The sequence below is a fragment of the Gymnodraco acuticeps genome, unplaced genomic scaffold, assembly GCF_902827175.1.
Source record: "Gymnodraco acuticeps unplaced genomic scaffold, fGymAcu1.1, whole genome shotgun sequence".
Lineage (NCBI taxonomy): Eukaryota > Metazoa > Chordata > Actinopteri > Perciformes > Bathydraconidae > Gymnodraco > Gymnodraco acuticeps.
This window is the reverse complement of record NW_022989882.1, coordinates 152,354-170,169: the sequence shown is the minus strand read 5'-3', so window position 1 is coordinate 170,169 and position 17,816 is coordinate 152,354. Positions and strand designations below refer to the sequence as shown.

The 17,816-nt window shown below is 40.1% G+C and overlaps 1 protein-coding gene across 24 annotated transcripts in view; it reads left to right on the top strand.

Moving 5' to 3' along the window:
- Positions 1 to 17,816, top strand: part of col13a1 (collagen, type XIII, alpha 1) — a 150,321-nt gene that overhangs the window by 120,978 nt on the left and 11,527 nt on the right. For 17 of the 24 annotated variants that reach the window (XM_034198614.1, XM_034198604.1, XM_034198591.1 and 14 more), the window contains 5 exons: positions 1,090 to 1,125; positions 2,554 to 2,607; positions 2,703 to 2,756; positions 9,748 to 9,783; positions 12,933 to 13,019. In XM_034198614.1, coding sequence (XP_034054505.1) covers positions 1,090 to 1,125; positions 2,554 to 2,607; positions 2,703 to 2,756; positions 9,748 to 9,783; positions 12,933 to 13,019 — 267 coding nt within the window. Of the gene's footprint in view, positions 1 to 1,089; positions 1,126 to 2,553; positions 2,608 to 2,702; positions 2,757 to 9,747; positions 9,784 to 12,932; positions 13,020 to 14,109; positions 14,188 to 17,816 lie in introns of all 24 variants that reach the window. The other 7 variants (XM_034198637.1, XM_034198706.1, XM_034198727.1 and 4 more) reach the window with 4 other exon arrangements.

Genomic DNA, 17,816 nt, shown 5'->3' with positions numbered 1-17,816 from the left:
CACACAATGCAGAGTTTCTTCCTCTCTGAGTATCATTAGGGACTAGCTGAAATGACTAGCCAACAGATGTGGAGAAAGTAGTCATATCCTTTACTTAATTAAAAGTTCTAATAACATGCTTTAAATAATACTCCATTACAGTTATAAATGTTACTTAAGTAAAAGTACTTGCATTTTTTTAACATAATCGTACTCAAGTATCAAAATGTACTGATTGTGCAGGGTGGGTTTTTATTATTATAGAATATTTTGTTATTCTGTTATTATTATTAGAAAATGTTATAGTTTTATAATGCTGTCATCGTGGGGCAAATGTCGGAGATACTATGTGTACTACTGAGTAGATTAGTTGTATATATATACCATATAAACTCAAGTTGTTATTCATGTACCTAGTAACTAAATAAATCAACTCAATAAATGTAGTGGGGTATAAAGTACAATAATTCCTTTTGAGAAATCATGGAACTGAAATATAAAGTAGCATAAAATGGAAATATAAGTACAAGTTGCCCAAAACTATATTTAAGCAGTACTTGAATAAATGTACTTAAGTGCATTCCACTACTACTAACTAATTAGCAGAAACTTGCTATAGGAAATGTTTTGATTAAATACATGAAACCATTGTGAGGTGTTTCAGTGGGAACCTATGGGCCGCAGATCCAACATCATCCGTGCTCTGAACAAAGTGAAACTTCAATTAAATGTATTATGTCAACAGATTTCCAATACCTGTATTAGGTCAGTTGAAAGCAATAACTTTAAGTTCAACCTAATATTTGTAATGTTAACTTAATATTACTGCTTAACCTAATACAGTTATGTGAAATCTGTTGACATAATACACTTGGTCAACGTTTGACTTTTGTCAGTGTGGAAGAAATGACTCACATTACTGTTACTCACTTCACCTTCACCCCCACCACCTCCACCACCCTTCATTTGTCATAATCTGAATGTGTTTTTGATGTCACCTGAGTCACAGCTTCACTCACCTTCCCATCCCCACCCCCACCCCCACCCCCACCTTCCTCCCACCATCTCCCCCATCACCTCTGCTCTCTAACTGTGTACGGCGCTATACAGGGGGCTCATGGGTTAGACGGCAGACCTGGTCCAGTGGTGAGTGGCGCAAGTCCGGTTCCGGCCCCCCACCCTTCTTCCTTCTCTTCCTCCTCCTCCACCCCCTGCTACAGCTTGCTTATGTCTGCCATGTCTGCTCGTCTGTCCGCTCGCTCTCCTGCTTCCCATGCTTGTCTCGTCTCTTTTCCTTCCTGAAGTGTCTCTGAGGACGGGCTGTTCAGGGCGGGTTCTGAGGATGCACTGGCATGAGACTGTTTGTTCAGAGAAACAAGGCAACTCCAAACTGCAACTCTTCCCACGCAGATGTTCCACATTAAAGCCTTCCAGTGGTTCAATGAGCATGATGCCACCCTCACTATCTGAATCAGAATCAGAAATCCTTTATTCATCCGACAGTGGAATAATTTACATTAGCCCATAAGGTAGGCTGCGAAGAAATGTGCACATAAATATGATCGGTATCTTCTACAGAGGTGGAAGGAGTATCCAGATGCTTTACTTACTTTACCAATACATTATGTGACATTTCTAGAAAATGTTGTTGCATCAAGTAGACACAGTTCTGATTTAATTATTGTAAAATATTTAAATTATTTGAATCTTTTGTGACTTTAAGAGTTAGTCCACTAGTTTACTTTTAGAGATGCATTTTGTTAAAAGTAGCTAAAGCTGTAGTTGAGTAAAATAACATTATTTCCCTTTTAATTGTAGTGGAGTAGAAGTATAAAGTAGCATAACATGGAAATACTCAAGTAAAGTACAAGTACCTCAAAATTCTACTGAATTGCAGTACTCACTTACATCTATTCAGTTACTTCCCTCCTCTGATCTTTTATTTCAAGTTTTAAATGAAAATGCTTTTTATGAATACAGTAAGACAGAAATATGACTGAACTAGTGATTTTTTTAAATTAGAGCGCTACAGGAAAATCCCTATAATCAGTAGGTATCTTCCACCAGTGTTTTCGTGTTGTCTGATACCGGACATCATGTCAGTGTACCCTCAGTCCTCAGTCCGGCCTCAGATCCTGTTTCAGCTGGACTGCACACTGCCATTAAGAACCGATCCAGAAGGAGCATGCAGAGATGCTGCATGTTGACATGTCTTCAGTGAATCTGGACAGCTGTACTCAGTGTACGTGGATATGCCTGGGATGCAGGGTCTTCCTCTCCCAGCCTGACGCTGCTTCGACAGCTGCAGCTGTTCACATTTCATTCATTTCCCCTGATTGTAACAGCAGTTTGGTCAGTACTTCAACAAGCTTGGTGTGTAAATGCTACAGGTGTCAGGACAGAAAAGTGTCCTAACCTTTTTTGAAAAAAGCCTTCATCCAAATGGTCCATCTTTTAATTTACACCAAAAGCTTGTTGATTTACTGACATGAGGCATTTAGTGATGATATTTTCCTGGTACTATTATATGTGTTTCTGCTAACATGTATATATTTCCCATGTTCTGTTTTAAAGGGTCTAATAGGACCAGCAGGTGTTTCAGGACCCGCAGGACCAAAGGGAGAGAGAGTGAGTATATTTGGTGTGTTTCTCACATGAATATATTTTACAATAAATACAGTTATAGGAAATGATATGCTTTGTTTTTTTTCTCATCACTTCAGGCTGAAAAGGGAGATGCAGGATTACCAGGACCAATCGGGCCTCAAGGCATCCCTGTAAGTCTGAAATGACTTTTAAAAAGTTTATCATAGCGGCGAGCATCTCATTGCTCATTGGAAGCATCTTGCTCAAACCATCAACCCAAAACAACCAGCCAAAAACATTCATTTCGTGTTATAGTCACGACATTTAATCTATTGATTCGTGTTCACCAACACGATTTCCCCCTTTTTTTCGTGTCACACAGAACGATTTTAAAAGCAATGTATTTCTATTGGTAGTATATTTCGTGCCTGCAGCACGTCTTTTTGTCCGTTCTAGTCTTGGAAGACCGGAAGCTGTGGGGTTCATAAAAACATGTTCTTACTCAATATCAAGCCACGATTATTGTTTTTATTTTAAATCGTATAATGTCTGACTTTTTTTGTCGTCTGTGAGGAAAATAAATGGGGCTCAGAGCCTCAAAATACTGAAATCTGTATTTTTAAATCTTTTTTTCCTTCTAATTTGTTATTATTTTCAAAATAACACACTGTTATTTACTCACCAATAACACACAATTATCCATGTTTTTATTTATTTGTTTAATTCCATAATCTCGGGCTTGTTTGGCGTCCGTCAGGAACTGAATTTCAAAATAAAAATAACCGGAAACAGACGTAGGCCTATAAGGGACATTTCGAGCATCATTGCGATACACAGCCACTGAACTGATTACCCAAGATCCTCAGCTATGGTTTAAGCTCGCTGATTGGATGTTTTAGCCGCAATGCATGTAGGGATATGGTGTTAATGCGATATGAAATCCGAAAAACATTTCTGAGTTTAGGATGGCCGAAGACACCACACTACCCCATTATCCCCAGCTATCGTTTAGGACTACTGTCCCTGTGATTAATCTTCAAGCTCTGGGATTGGATGTTGGAGTGGCAGTGCGCCAAGGTTACGCTGAGCGTCAAACAGCTGTTTGAAATGGAACGAAACCACGCCAGACTATCCAAAACTGGAATCGAACGCCCCCCCAGAACTACACATGCTGGCTATTGTGTTTCGCAACATGTTCTATGGGACTTCTCTACTGAACGTTTTCGTTTTTCCCACAATTAGAAGTTGCCAGTATTAAACACATTGGTGTTATCAAATGTAAAACATATAATTAATAAATGGGTGAAAATCGCTTGTGTCCATAATGCGCAGCATTAATACCCACATGACAGCTCATTGTTACTTTGTAATTCTACTCCACTGCAATTCAGAGGTTAACCTGGTATTTTTACTCCACTGCATTTATTTGAGTTGCTTTGCAGATTCTGATTCATTATGTGAAATATAAACAACCCTTAAATCAGACTTTAGTTACACCTGAGTAAAATTCAGGTAAGGTGATTGTCAAGTGCCAACAATCAGGAGAGATATTTGATAGTTGGTGCTTGAGAAGACTAAACATGTATCTGCAATTGACATGAATGGAAACGAGTAATAAAGTATATTCATTACTCGTTATTCTCTACTAATAGTTCATTAAATACTGTATAATGGCCATTTTGCAAATCCCTTTCAAGATTTTCTAAGGTTTACATATCATATACACAACTACGGTGTAGTTATGCAATGAATGAAATGGGTCGCAGCTGAGGTTCCTCAACAGTGCATTACAAGAGATCTATCAATATGTGTGTACCTCCACCATTAAACTGTCATATTCTGCACATTTCTTATTCTATCTACATACATAAGAGTATAATTCATATGTAAAATATCAGTTAAAATAAGTGCTTGTTAACATTGCAGGAAAGCAATATATTAGACGTTAAGTACTTTGTCAGGCTTAATATTTATCTTTTGATACCCCCAAAGCTTTTTTCTTATTTAAAAGAAGACCTTAATCTAAAGTATTATTTAATGTTTAAATAAAGGTTAATTAGTTTTTCTGTTTTGCACCTCCTCCTATTAATATCTTTGTACATCCTGCACTAAACTGTTTTATTGTAGAGATCACTTATAGTATCTTCTTGATTTTTTATATTCTATATTTCTATCATTGACCTTCTACTTTCCCCCTATGAAAGTATGTACTCTTAAAAAAGAATTCATCAATTATAACACATAAAAACAATAATTCAATAACGTGCTTAAACCACTAGGCGGTGCACACAAGGTACACACAGCCATAATAACTTTGTATTATTAGTGTAGGACACTTATTTATGTACAACATCTGAAGATGTGTAGTTTTATTCATGTTTTCACATAATTGTACAGCATATTGCTATATTATTTCAGACTCAGTATTTACATTCTTACACTGAACAAAAATATAAATGTAACACTTTTGTTTTTGCTCCCATTTTTCATGAGATGAACTCAAAGATCTAAAACATTTTCTATATACACAAAATAACCATTTCTCATTCAAAGAAAATCAGTAATATCTTTAAAAACGTCCTTTTATATCAGCTGTGCACCGTTATGGTGTAAATATAACCTATCTACCAGTTAGATCAAATGTAAAAGTCATACGAATTAGTGTTGATACTGCAAGGAGACGTATTTTGTGAAGAGAAATTGAAGATGTTGTTTAATTGTTGATATATTTATGATCCACGTCAAGTATTCAGTTTCGGCGGCATTTCTTCCAGTTTTTCCAAAGGTCTTCTCATCAGGGCTCTATAAATAAAGAACTACGGCAGATCTGTAATATGTAATGCAGCCGAACCTGTGTATTACAATGCCGTTATGTGATGACTTTCAAAGAGAAAAGCAAGAGCACTCGGAATAAAGTATTATATTCTTTTAAAAAAAAAGTTTTTCGGATTTCATATCGCATTAACACCATATCCCTACATGCATTGCGGCTAAAACATCCAATCAGCAAGCTTAAACCATAGCTGAGGATCTTGGGTAATCAGTTCAGTGGCTGTGTATCGCAATGTTGCTCGAAATGTCCCTTATAGGCCTACGTCTGTTTCCGGTTATTTTTATTTTGAAATTCAGTTCCTGACGGACGCCAAAAAAGCCCGAGATTATGGAATTAAACGAATAAATAGAAACATGAATAATTGTGTGTTATTGTTGAGTAAATAACAATGTGTTATTTAGAAAAGAATAACAAATTAGAAGGAAAAAAAGATTTAAAAATACAGATTTCAGTATTCTGAGGCTCTGAGCCCCATTTTTTTTCCTCATAGACGACAAAAAAAGTCAGACATTATACGATTTAAAATAAAAACAATAATCGTGGCTTGATATTGAGTAAGAACATGTTTTTATGAACCCCACAGCTTCCGGTCTTCCAAGACCCGAACGGACAAAAAGACGTGCTGCAGGCACGAAACATACAAATACATTGCTTTTTCAGGACAGAGGGTGTCGTATTGTCATACTGATATTTTGTACAAACTGTAAAGTCCACTGAGACAAATGTAACATTTGTGATATTGGGCTATATAAATAAACATTGATTGATTGATTGATTGCTTTTAAAATCGTTCTGTGTGACACGAAAAAAAAAGAAGGGGAAAATCGTGTAAGTGAACACGAATCAATAGATTACATGTCGTGACTATAACACGAAATGCCGTGAGACTGGGTTGGGAGACCATGACAACAGCCTTTGTTTCTCTAGTTGTTGCTATACCACAATCTCCCTAAGAGTTCTAACAATTTAAAATTCACTTTGAGATAAGATAAGATGGTACTTTATTGATCCCAATTGCGGGATATATTTGTTTTCCTTTCATGTCTTACATCACATTTTTCTTAACAATAAATATACTGGGAATGCTTGCACATAGAGGCAAACATATGTGGGAGGCTAAGCAGGGCGAAACCTTATCCTGCTTGCAGTCAGACATCTTGTGGTAGCACTGCACTCAGACATCTTGTGTTAGCACTAGGGGTGTAACGGTTCACAGAAGTCACGGTTCAGTTCGTACCTCGGTTTGGGGGTCACGGTTCAGTACGGTTCGGTACAACAAGAAAAAGCAAAAAAAAGTCCCAAATGCATAATTCCAGGTTTGTTGTTATTTATGATTGAACAGTAGTGCAAGTTTCAGTTTTAAAATAAGGAACTCTTTTTTGAATAATGAACTGTATTAAACAGTTAAAAACAAACCATTACACTCAGATGGCCATATTATCTATAATGGTTTTAGTCAAACAAAAAGGTTTCATCAAGCTGTAAAACTAAAAAGAATGTCTTGAAAATATGACATCATAAATAATAAGAAAGTGTTTCAAGAGCGCAAAGTCGTTGAAAAACATATGCCAAAAGCTTCCGTTATTTATTTTGGTCTCTCGGCTCTCATGTCTATTGGTTTATAAAAACAGCGGGGATCAGCTGTTGAACTGCTGTTGTCTTTTGCCGGGCTCCGGTGATTGGCAAATCTGGCTGATGCCTTCTGATATGATTTAGCATGTTTGGCGTGTTTCTATTAGCATACCGCACCGCTGTAGAACAACGCCGACACACCGTCCTCGTCCGATCCACCACTCGCACACTCCATCGTTATTGTAGTCCACAGGGAACCCGAAATGTTCCCACACAGCTGATGTAAAAGAAGCAGGTGGGTTCTAGCTCCTGTGTGTTATCTGAAATCGCCATACTAACTTTTCTTCTTCTTGTATTTTGTTCGTTTTGTTGTTGTGTTTCTTCTTGTTCTTCATTTGTTGTTTAAGGGCGGCTGGCAAACAGCTTTTAGGCGCAATACCACCCCCTGGATTATATATAGTGTAGTGGATACTGCCCTGAATGACAGACTTTTTTCCCACTCATAAAAAAAAGGCGTATTCGTCGTGTGACTGCGTGTGCCGAACCGTGACGTCCGAACCATGACGGTACGGGACGAATACGGATACCGTTACACCCCTAGTTAGCACTGCGTCAGACATCTTGTGTTAGCACTGCAGTCAGACATCTTGTGCTAGCACTGCAGTCAGACATGTTGTGGTAGCACTGCAGTCAGACATCTTGTGTTAGCACTGCAGTCAGACATCTTGTGTTAGCACTGCGTCAGACATCTTGTGTTAGCACCGCAGTCAGATATCTTGTGGTAGCACTGGAGTCAGACATCTTGTGTTAGCACTGCAGTCAGATATCTTGTGGTAGCACTGCACTGCAGTCAGACATCTTGTGGTAGCACTGCAGTCAGACATATTGTGGTAGCACTGCAGTCAGACATCTTGTGTTAGCACTGCAGTCAGACATCTTGTGGTAGCACTGCAGTCAGACATCTTGTGGTAGCACTGCAGTCAGACATCTTGTGTTAGCACTGCAGTCAGACATCTTGTGTTAGCACTGCAGTCAGACATCTTGTGTTAGCACTGCAGTCAGATATCTTGTGTTAGCACTGCAGTCAGACATCTTGTGGTAGCACTGCAGTCAGACATCTTGTGGTAGCACTGCAGTCAGACATCTTGTGGTAGCACTGCAGTCAGACATCTTGTGTTAGCACTGCAGTCAGATATCTTGTGTTAGCACTGCAGTCAGACATCTTGTGGTAGCACTGAAGTCAGACATATTGTGGTAGCACTGCAGTCAGACATCTTGTGGTAGCACTGAAGTCAGACATCTTGTGGTAGCACTGCAGTCAGACATCTTGTGGTAGCACTGAAGTCAGACATCTTGTGGTAGCACTGCAGTCAGACATCTTGTGGTAGCACTGAAGTCAGACATCTTGTGGTAGCACTGCAGTCAGATATCTTGTAGCAGTCAGATATGTACACAGTTGTCCCTGCGCTCCAGCTCCTCTGACGGCCCGTCCACACAGTGGCGTGCGTTTAAGCTTGGCGGTGGGCGTGTCTGAAGCTTGGGGAGTTCTCGCGAGCAACGCGGCCAACATCCAATCCCATGAATCTCCCGCCACCGACATACAGTTTACTAAGTAAACTGGATACAAACTCCCCAAACAGGCGAAAACCTACCAGTTTCACCCACTATCTCTGCCACCTCCCTCCATGCCTGTTTCCTCCGGTTTGTATCCCGGTAGGTTAACAGGGACTGATCGTACAAGACCGGGTGATTCCCTTCCGCTATGATTAATTTCTCCTCCATTTTTTGGAATATGAGGAAATGACCTGCGGTGTGTCTCTCCCAGCATACACAAGGTTTTATTGGCTAGCACTTGTACTGGCAGATTGGCTGACGCTTCCACCGAAGCTTCAGAAGCTTCAAAAGTTGAACATTTCTCAACTTTTGCAGCGAGCCACGCCAGCAAAGCTCCACTTCGCTTCCCACAATGCAGTTTGGCGAAAAATGACGTCACCCCATTCAAGTGAATGGTGAAGCTTTCAACGCACGCCGCTGTGTGGACGGGCCGTCACAGTCAGGTTGCTTCTCTGCATCTGAAACTTCTGCTCCCAGATTTCTCCTCTGCTCTTGGATCAGTGTAATAATAATGCATAACCCTTGCAAAAGTCCTCAATCAATAGAATGCCAGTTAAAGTCTTGACTGATTAAAGGATTCCTTGCTTTTTTTTGCCACGTTTGTAAAAGAAAATGACGTGTGCAGTCAGTGTATAAATAATCATTATACATCATAACTAAAGCCTTGAAAGGTGGATGTGGGTAAATGAGCCTGCTGGAGGGGTAACCCCCCCTCCAGGGCCGCTCTGAAACTAGATTGAACACACTCTCTGAAACGACTTGTTGTAACATTTAATTTTAGATCTGTTTTGTATTTATATAAAAGAAAAAATGAGCCTGTGTGCATCAGAAATATTTGATTGAAGTTTTTTTTATGTGTGGATTACTTTATGTTTGCATTACAATGACTATATTTGTGTGCATTTAAATTGACTTTTCAGTAGAGGGTAATTTATATATTTAATTAACCAAAACATGTTTATAAATCCTTCTGTGTGCAGTTTGTAATATCAAACTGATCTGGCCCTGCAGGCTTTACATCGCCTCGCGGCAAAAGGTCCACCAGTATTTTCCTGTGTCATGTTTCACATTGTTCACACGGCCAACAATGGCAAGCAAGCATATTTCCCAATATGTGGCAAATATTCACAGCCACTAATGTCATGTCTCATTTATTTTTGCAGGGTTTAGTAGGACCACAAGGACTCAAAGGGAACCGGGTAAGATACCACATATAATATTTTGCTAGTTATAAAGATAGTTGATTATTCTTGAATAAGATTGAATCTGTGGAATACATACAAAACAGATCACTTCATTGCTTTTAATCGAATGCTTATTTACTTTATTATATTCAGCAATGAAATAAAAGTATTTATGCATCATAATAAACAGAGCAGGCTGGTATTTGCCCCCCCAACATTAAACCCTGCAGTTGTTGGAGCGGGTCAGTGGAGAGGTCAGCTGACCACAGTTGTGACTTCAAAGTGAATTACCAAGCGAAATATGAATACATTGGATATTCTCTTTGATATCCAGCATGAAAAGAAAGCCACCTGAGTCAGATCGTTTGCTTTGATTTTTCTATTGATCCTGAATCATTCATATCCAAATGTTTGTTTGCCCTTCTGAGGCAAATCTGTATGCAGTGGCTTCAATTTGAGTATCAGCACTTTTACACATTAAATGATAATGAAATTATAATTATTCTTTTTAAAAATTACTATTCTTTTATCAAGAAAACGTATATTATGATTTGGTAATAAATAATATAATAAATAATTTCTAAGTGTCCTTAGAAAAAGCTTTGTTTACCTTCCACATTTATCCTGTATATGTTGGATTTGACATTTAACAATTCCGTTTGGAGTTCAAATTGAGAGATGGATATACAGTAGGTATCATGACAGTGCGTTAAAACATTTGTAACCAATATTTGCATAACAATGGATCAGTTAGATCTTTGGATGCACCTCCCCACTATTTGTTCGTGGTAAATCTATGTTAAAAAAATTCCACCGACAAATACCAGAATTGGTCAAATGGCAGATCACACACAGACTTTCAGGACAAAGTTCCCACTTATCTATTCTGTCATGTCAAACAAAATGTCAAAGTTATGGCTTAGTGGCCTTCAGTATGATCCGTGTTGTGAAAGGTTTTACTCCACAGAGAATTACCTCCAGGTTTTTTTAATACGTTTTATTGAATTTCAGCTCATGTTGCTCTTCACCCCAGCTCCCTGAAACAAACCCTCCTGAGTGCAGCTGTATACCTTAGGAACAGAAAGATATTTATATCCATCTTCTTACTCTTAAAAATAAAGCAAATAAGCATATTTCCAACAATATTGAACAATACCTTCAATTGGCACTGAATATTAAAAGCACCCTGCAAAATAATATGTAAAAAGAGTATTTCATCTCCATGTTGCTAATGTCCACAACCCTTCCTTTGAGAGAATGTTTCTGTTTCCTTCCCATTAACCTGTGACTCTTTAATATTTACACTCCCATCTTGTGAGTCTTCACGTATCATAAGCTCTCTCAGCACATTCAACTGGCCTCTAAATACATATTTCTGATGTCCACCAGCAGTTAAACAGAGCTGAGTGTGACAGTCCAGTTGAACGTGTTGAAGAAAAGCTGTGGGATGGTGTTGGTGTTTTTACTCTTTGTCCTATCTCCCTCTGTTTCCGCAGGTCTTCCTCTCCCCTTTCCTCCCCTCCACCCTGCTCTGTGGCCCGTGGCTCTTTTTTTTGCCGGGGTTGCCCTCTCTCCCTCTCACAAACCTTGGCCTCCTGCTCTTCCTCCTCCTGCATTCTAATGTAGTCCTGGTTTAATCTTCCTCCTCTTACACCTCCTCCCTCCTCCTCCACCTCCTACCTAACAGTACCTGTTCCCTGCAAGCCTCTCTGTAGTCCCTCCCACCCCTGACCCCTTCCCCCAAATTAGCAAGCATCACAGTCTCTCCCATCACAGTTAAAATGTTTGCTACATCTTGATGCTACCAAACATGCTGCATGTTTCTGGTCATTCTTAGTATAATTAAACGTGTTAGAGTGTATGTACACTATGTAACTTTAAGTAAGATTTCCCACACACTGCTCCTTTAAATAGTGCATTCCAAACATTAAATAATACTTGATTGGCAGTATTTGTAGTTCTGACATTATTTGCAAACTCCTAAAAGGACAGGCGTCATCATTTCCCAAAGTGTCACAACAACTAAATTAAAGAAATGCAAGACTGCACACGAAAAGGTCTAGACAGTAATGTCACATTTGAAAATATATTTACTGCATTCATCACAGCTGGTAAATGTAAAATTAATTGAATTACTTCATACAGTATACTGCTGCTCGATATCTTGAGCTATAAGCATAGTGTATATATTAGTATAATCTATATTTTGTATATGCTTATAATCTGAATAGGTAAAGTAACTAATTGTGTTATATAAATGTAGTGGAGTAAAAGTACAATATTGGCTTCTAAATTGTAGACATGGGTGGAGGAATAGACAGCATTTGGCAAAAACGGTTACGCACAAATAACAACACTTTGTCTGTGCTTTAGTATAAGAGTATAACTAATTTAAGGAATATATGTCCAATTAAAAATATATACATAAAACAGTGGCATTAGGAATGATTATATTTCAGAGCTCTCAGGTGAGGCTGTATCTGCTTCATGTGTTTTCAGGACTGTATGAAAGAGAACACAAACAGCAGTGATCTCTGTCAAACCAATCTATTGTCTCTAACAAGGAGACAGTGTGGACTGTGCTGTGTAAGATGTTATGAAGGGATTCCCATACTTTAACCTCTGATTTTATTTTTAAAATAATTTTATTTTAATATAATTTGCAAAGGCGGGTCAAATTGAATTGTTCCATGTGTATTTCTGCGGCAGCAAGCTACCTAACACAGCCCGTCATTTACTTTTAGCTTTTAGTTTTGGACAATGATCCGTTTCCTGATTTTTATATTCAATGTTTTGTCCATCAGAATGTTCCCCATGATGAAAATATCAGAGTACATGTAATGACTTCTCACTTCTTCCAGAACCTACTTTAATTGAAGCTCTTATAGTCCTCCACAAAAGCTGAAACCTGCTCAGCAACTGCCCGGCTTTAATCTGTCCTCCCTAACTCCCTCTACTTACCTTCCCTTTACTCTAAATCTACATTACAAAGTCATACTGTCTTTTGAAAATTGCAGTACGCAAACTCATTATTTGATTAGGATAACTTTATTCTCATATTGTATAAATAACATGTATTTAGCTGATGAACAAATCGTTGCTTCCTGTGTGGCTTAATGAGGGAGGACTAAAGTTTGTTTTTCTTAATACGCTGTTGTTTGCAGGGAGAGAGGGGCAAGAAAGGCAACAGGGGGGCCAAAGGGGAAAAGGGAGACCAAGGAGCACCTGGATTAGATGCCCCCTGTCCGTTGGTATGTCAGTAGTGCAATCTGTAACCAAGAGGCAAAAGGAAGGAGGACTCAGAGTACAACATGGATCCTCAGGTTCAAAGTCAGCTTCCTTCTGCCTCTGGTCTTCTCTGTTCTAACCCCCCTCAGGGAGCGTTGGGTCCAAGGGTCCACTGAGCCTGGCAGAGATATGGGACTGTTGAAGTTGGTGAAACTGATGACTTTTGATCCATTAAGAAAGTTTCATTAGAGGTTATAGCCTGCAGGTGAAAATGACTTGGACTACAGCTTTGCCTGAGGAACATCTTTTTTCCAGGAATGAGACAGACAGGAACCTGGCACTGATGATGATCAACAGAGTCTAAAGTGCACTGCAACCCTGAACAGAGGATAGGTTGGAGTTCTGAACCCTGCCAAACCATGTCCTTTATATCCGGCCCTAATAAGTGCAAATGGTACTTTAAATGAACCAGATGTGACAGTGAGCCAGATTAATGCAGTACCTGAATTGGTTAACCGCTGGCTCTATGTTTTCTACCTGTTGGGTCAAACTTGCAATGCAAAGAGAAGGCAAGGCAAGTTTATTTATATAGCACCTTTCAACACAAGAGAGAAGAAAGTTACTTTGAAAGATAACCCCAACCTGACCCGTGAATCTACCCCTTTTCAGCCATGTATCTGTGACTGGGTCTGACCACAGGGTCCCTCACAGGGTCTTCTATTTATCAGACTTTACACCGGAAAGACATCCAGGTGGCACCGTGAGAACATGGCTGCTCCACCTCGACGGCTTCTTTAGAGCAATAGTCAAAACAGAGCTTGAAACAATATCTGTACCCTGGTAGAGTTCTGGTTGGCATCAGAACTCTCGATCAAACCTTATCTTTACTTTGTATTTAAAACATTATCATCACAATTTAAACCTGAAATCCTGTCAGTCCTCTCACTGAGCCCAGTTCCTGTCTGTCCCAGGTCTCCTGCATGCTCAGGAGACCTGCGTCCAGCCGGTGGACAGCAGTGGAGATCTCCTCGCTGTCGAACAGCAGAGGGCAACCCCCCCATCTACTGCATAGAAGCTGCAGAACTGGCTTTAAATGGTTGATTTCACAAACAGGGTTTCCGTGGCTTTAAAGGGGAGAAAGGTGAACCGGGCTCCCCTGGCCTGGACGGGCTGGATGCCCCGTGCCCTGTGGTATGGTGCTCTCTCCCTTCCTTTTCTAAAGCATGCCTCACCTCAACCCTGGCTTTCTGTGCATGGACGTTTCCTTCTACTACTGATTTGAGTCGACTCACCCTGTAATAAGCCCTTTTCCCACTGACCTCCTGTAGAATTATCCTGTAATAACCTTTCTCTCTAAAAGCTGAATTTAGTTTAACTCGGGCTTTCAACTCCAACTTCCAGCTGCTCATGTTAAAGGTCCCATGTCATGGCCATTTCTACTGATCATAATTCCATTGTTGAGGTCTACTAGAATATATTTACATTGTTCAATGTTCCAAACTCACATTGGTTTCTCATACAGCATCTCTGTATATGTTAAGAGATGTTAAGATTCACCGATTCGCATCGGTGCACCGGCATAAACGTTCAAGATGCGAGTGCACCGGTTGAAAGAGTGCACATCGACTACAGTTTGGGTTGAACCGGGTTGAACTCGCGATGCATCGATGGCGTAGCGTCTTTGCATCGGTAAAAAACCGATTCATTCATATAAAATCCCCTCATCTTGTCAACGCTCAGCAGAGACGATCTTTGATATTTGCTTCGCCACTACGGAGGCCGAGAGTCTCAGTTATCAACACACACACGGAAGTTGAGGAGAAAGAGAAACACAGCGCACTGAAAAATACCTACAAATCAAACGTTTGGCAACACTTCGGATTGTTCAAGAAAGACGGTGTAATAGTCCTTTATGCTATATAGTTGACCGCAGGTCATGGAGAGTAATAAGGTATCCGTAGACCTTTGTATGAGGTATCTTTATTACTTAACAGGTCTACAGCCATGATAAATAGATCCGTCATAGATGCGGGCTTGTTTACACACAGTATCACTCCGCAGCCGCACCCCATCAGTAACGTCCTGATGGTATATGTGCGCGGCACTATATACTACAGACGGTCAACTTGAAAAATCGCTCGCAAATTGTTAACGATGCCGAGCCGCTTTAAAGTACACAAGTAGTACGAGGAACTTAGCGACGCACATAAAGAGGCGACATGGGGTCTGCGGCTGAAAAGAGAAACCTGAAAGTTAGACATATGAGTTAAATCACTCAGTGAGGTGTTCTGTCAGAGAGAGTGGTGTTTAGTTTACAGCAGCCTGTGACGGCCAATAATAGTTAAAATGTCTTCCTTACTGTAAGCAGTTATGAAATACCTGTTTGTGAAAGGTTATTTTATTTATTGTTCATATAGAACCCACTGCTTTCTGCTCACTGGTGAGTCAGCCTATGAATGAGTGTTAAGCACATCAGGCTGGCAGCTGTATGGGCATTGCTCTATGGTAGCTGTTATTTGCACATTGTTAATCATGAGCAATGCAGCCTTACATTGTTTAACTGTGAGGTGTTATAGAATTGTACTCTGGAGAGCTTTTAAAGGTAAAAAAATAAACGGCATGATGGGATGTGCAGTACCAAATATATAAAACACTTTTTTGTTAATGTATGATTTGCTGCATATAAGGAATAAAACAAAAATCCTCTGTCATACCATATTGAAGTATTATTTTTGCATCGTGTTGAATCGTATCGCACCGAATCGCATAATGTTGAATCAAATCGTATCGAACTGTATCGCAACAGGGGTGAATCGTATCGTATCGCATCGCCTGGTGTTTCAAATGTATCGTTAATGTATCGTATCGTGGCAACGTATCGAGATGCGCATCGCATCGGCCTCAGTGATGGAGATGCACATCCCTACTGTATAGTAGGTGTATTCACTGTCTGTCCTACACGGCTTGTTGGAGCTCCTGCCCCCCCCCCCCCCTCCCTATGAGTCCATTGTGCTCTGATTGGTCAGCTCGCCCAAGCTGTTCTGATGAGTCCGCCACCGTTACGGTACGTCCACACAGCAGCGTTAAAAAAATCTTGGAGGTGGGCGTATCTGAAGATTTTTTGCGAACAACGCGACCAACAACCAATCACATGAATCTCCCGCCCCCGACATACAAAGCAATAGCAATGTTAAAAATAAGTAAACTGGATATAAAATCCCCAAACAGGCAAAAACCTACCAGTTTCACCCACTGTCTCTGCCACCTCCCTCCATGCCTGATTCCTCCGGTTTGTATCCCGGTAAGTAAATAGCGACTGGTCATAAAGAACCGGGTGATTTGCTACCGCAATAACTAATTTCTCCTCCATTTTGTTAGGAATATAGAAAATGAACCGCGGTATGTCCCAGTCCGGTATGGACCCATCAGGCTAAACTAACCTGTTGCTGCTCCGTCCACACTCACAACAACGTCATACAGACATAAATAAAGCAGCGACTGTATTCGCCATGACATAGACAGTCTGTGTTTTGTACATGTTTAACTTGTGTCCAGTTTCTGAACAGATATGAGGAGCTGTGAGCTCTGAGTGTGTGCTAACAGCTAACGGCTGATGTGTTGGGACATATTTCGCTGTCGGGTGTTGACCAATCACGAAGCGTCATTTCTTGACTGGCAGCAAAAACAACCAATCACAGCTGTGCTTCTCTGGCTGGCTCTGTCCAATCACAAACAAGAAGTGTTCTCCCTAAAGGAATACCCTTTCCGTCCAATGTGAAATGCTGTGGTGTTTTGTGAAATGCTGTGGCGTTTTCTGAAATGCTGTGGCGTTTTCTGAAATGCTGTGGCGTTTTGTGAAATGCTGTGGTGTTTTCTGAAATGCTGTGGTGTTTTGTGAAATGCTGTGGCGTTTTCTGAAATGCTGTGGTGTTTTCTGAAATGCTGTGGCGTTTTCTGAAATGCTGTAGCGTTTAGTGAAATGCTGTGGTGTTTTCTGAAATGCTGTGGTGTTTTGTGAAATGCTGTGGTGTTTTCTGAAATGCTGTGGTGTTTTCTGAAATGCTGTGGCGTTTTCTGAAATGCTGTGGTGTTTTCTGAAATGCTGTGGTGTTTTCTGAAATGCTGTGGCGTTTTCTGAAATGCTGTGGTGTTTTCTGAAATGCTGTGGTGTTTTCTGAAATGCTGTTGTGTTTTCTGAAATACTGTGGTGTTTTCTGAAATGCTGTGGTGTTTTCTGAAATGCTGTTGTGTTTTCTGAAATACTGTGGTGTTTTCTGAAATGCTGTGGTGTTTTCTGAAATGCTGTGGTGTTTTCTGAAATGCTGTGGCGTTTTCTGAAATGCTGTGGCGTTTTCTGAAAGCTGTTGTGTTTTCTGAAATGCTGTGGTGTTTTCTGAAATGTTGTGGTGTTTTCTGAAATACTGTGGTGTTTTCTGAAATACTGTGGTGTTTTGTGAAATGCTGTGGCGTTTTCTGAAATGCTGTTGTGTTTAGTGAAATGCTGTGGTGTTTTCTGAAATGCTGTGGTGTTTTCTGAAATGCTGTGGTGTTTTCTGAAATGCTGTGGCGTTTTCTGAAATGCTGTGGTGTTTTCTGAAATGCTGTGGTGTTTTGTGAAATGCTGTGGTGTTTTCTGAAATGCTGTGGTGTTTTCTGAAATGCTGTGGTGTTTTCTGAAATGCTGTGGCGTTTTCTGAAATGCTGTTGTGTTTTCTGAAATGCTGTAGTGTTTTGTGAAATGCTGTGGTGTCTTGCACTTCAGGGCCACCGTACATGAGCGAGGCAGAAAATAATAGTTTTAACATGCCAAAAAGCTGCTG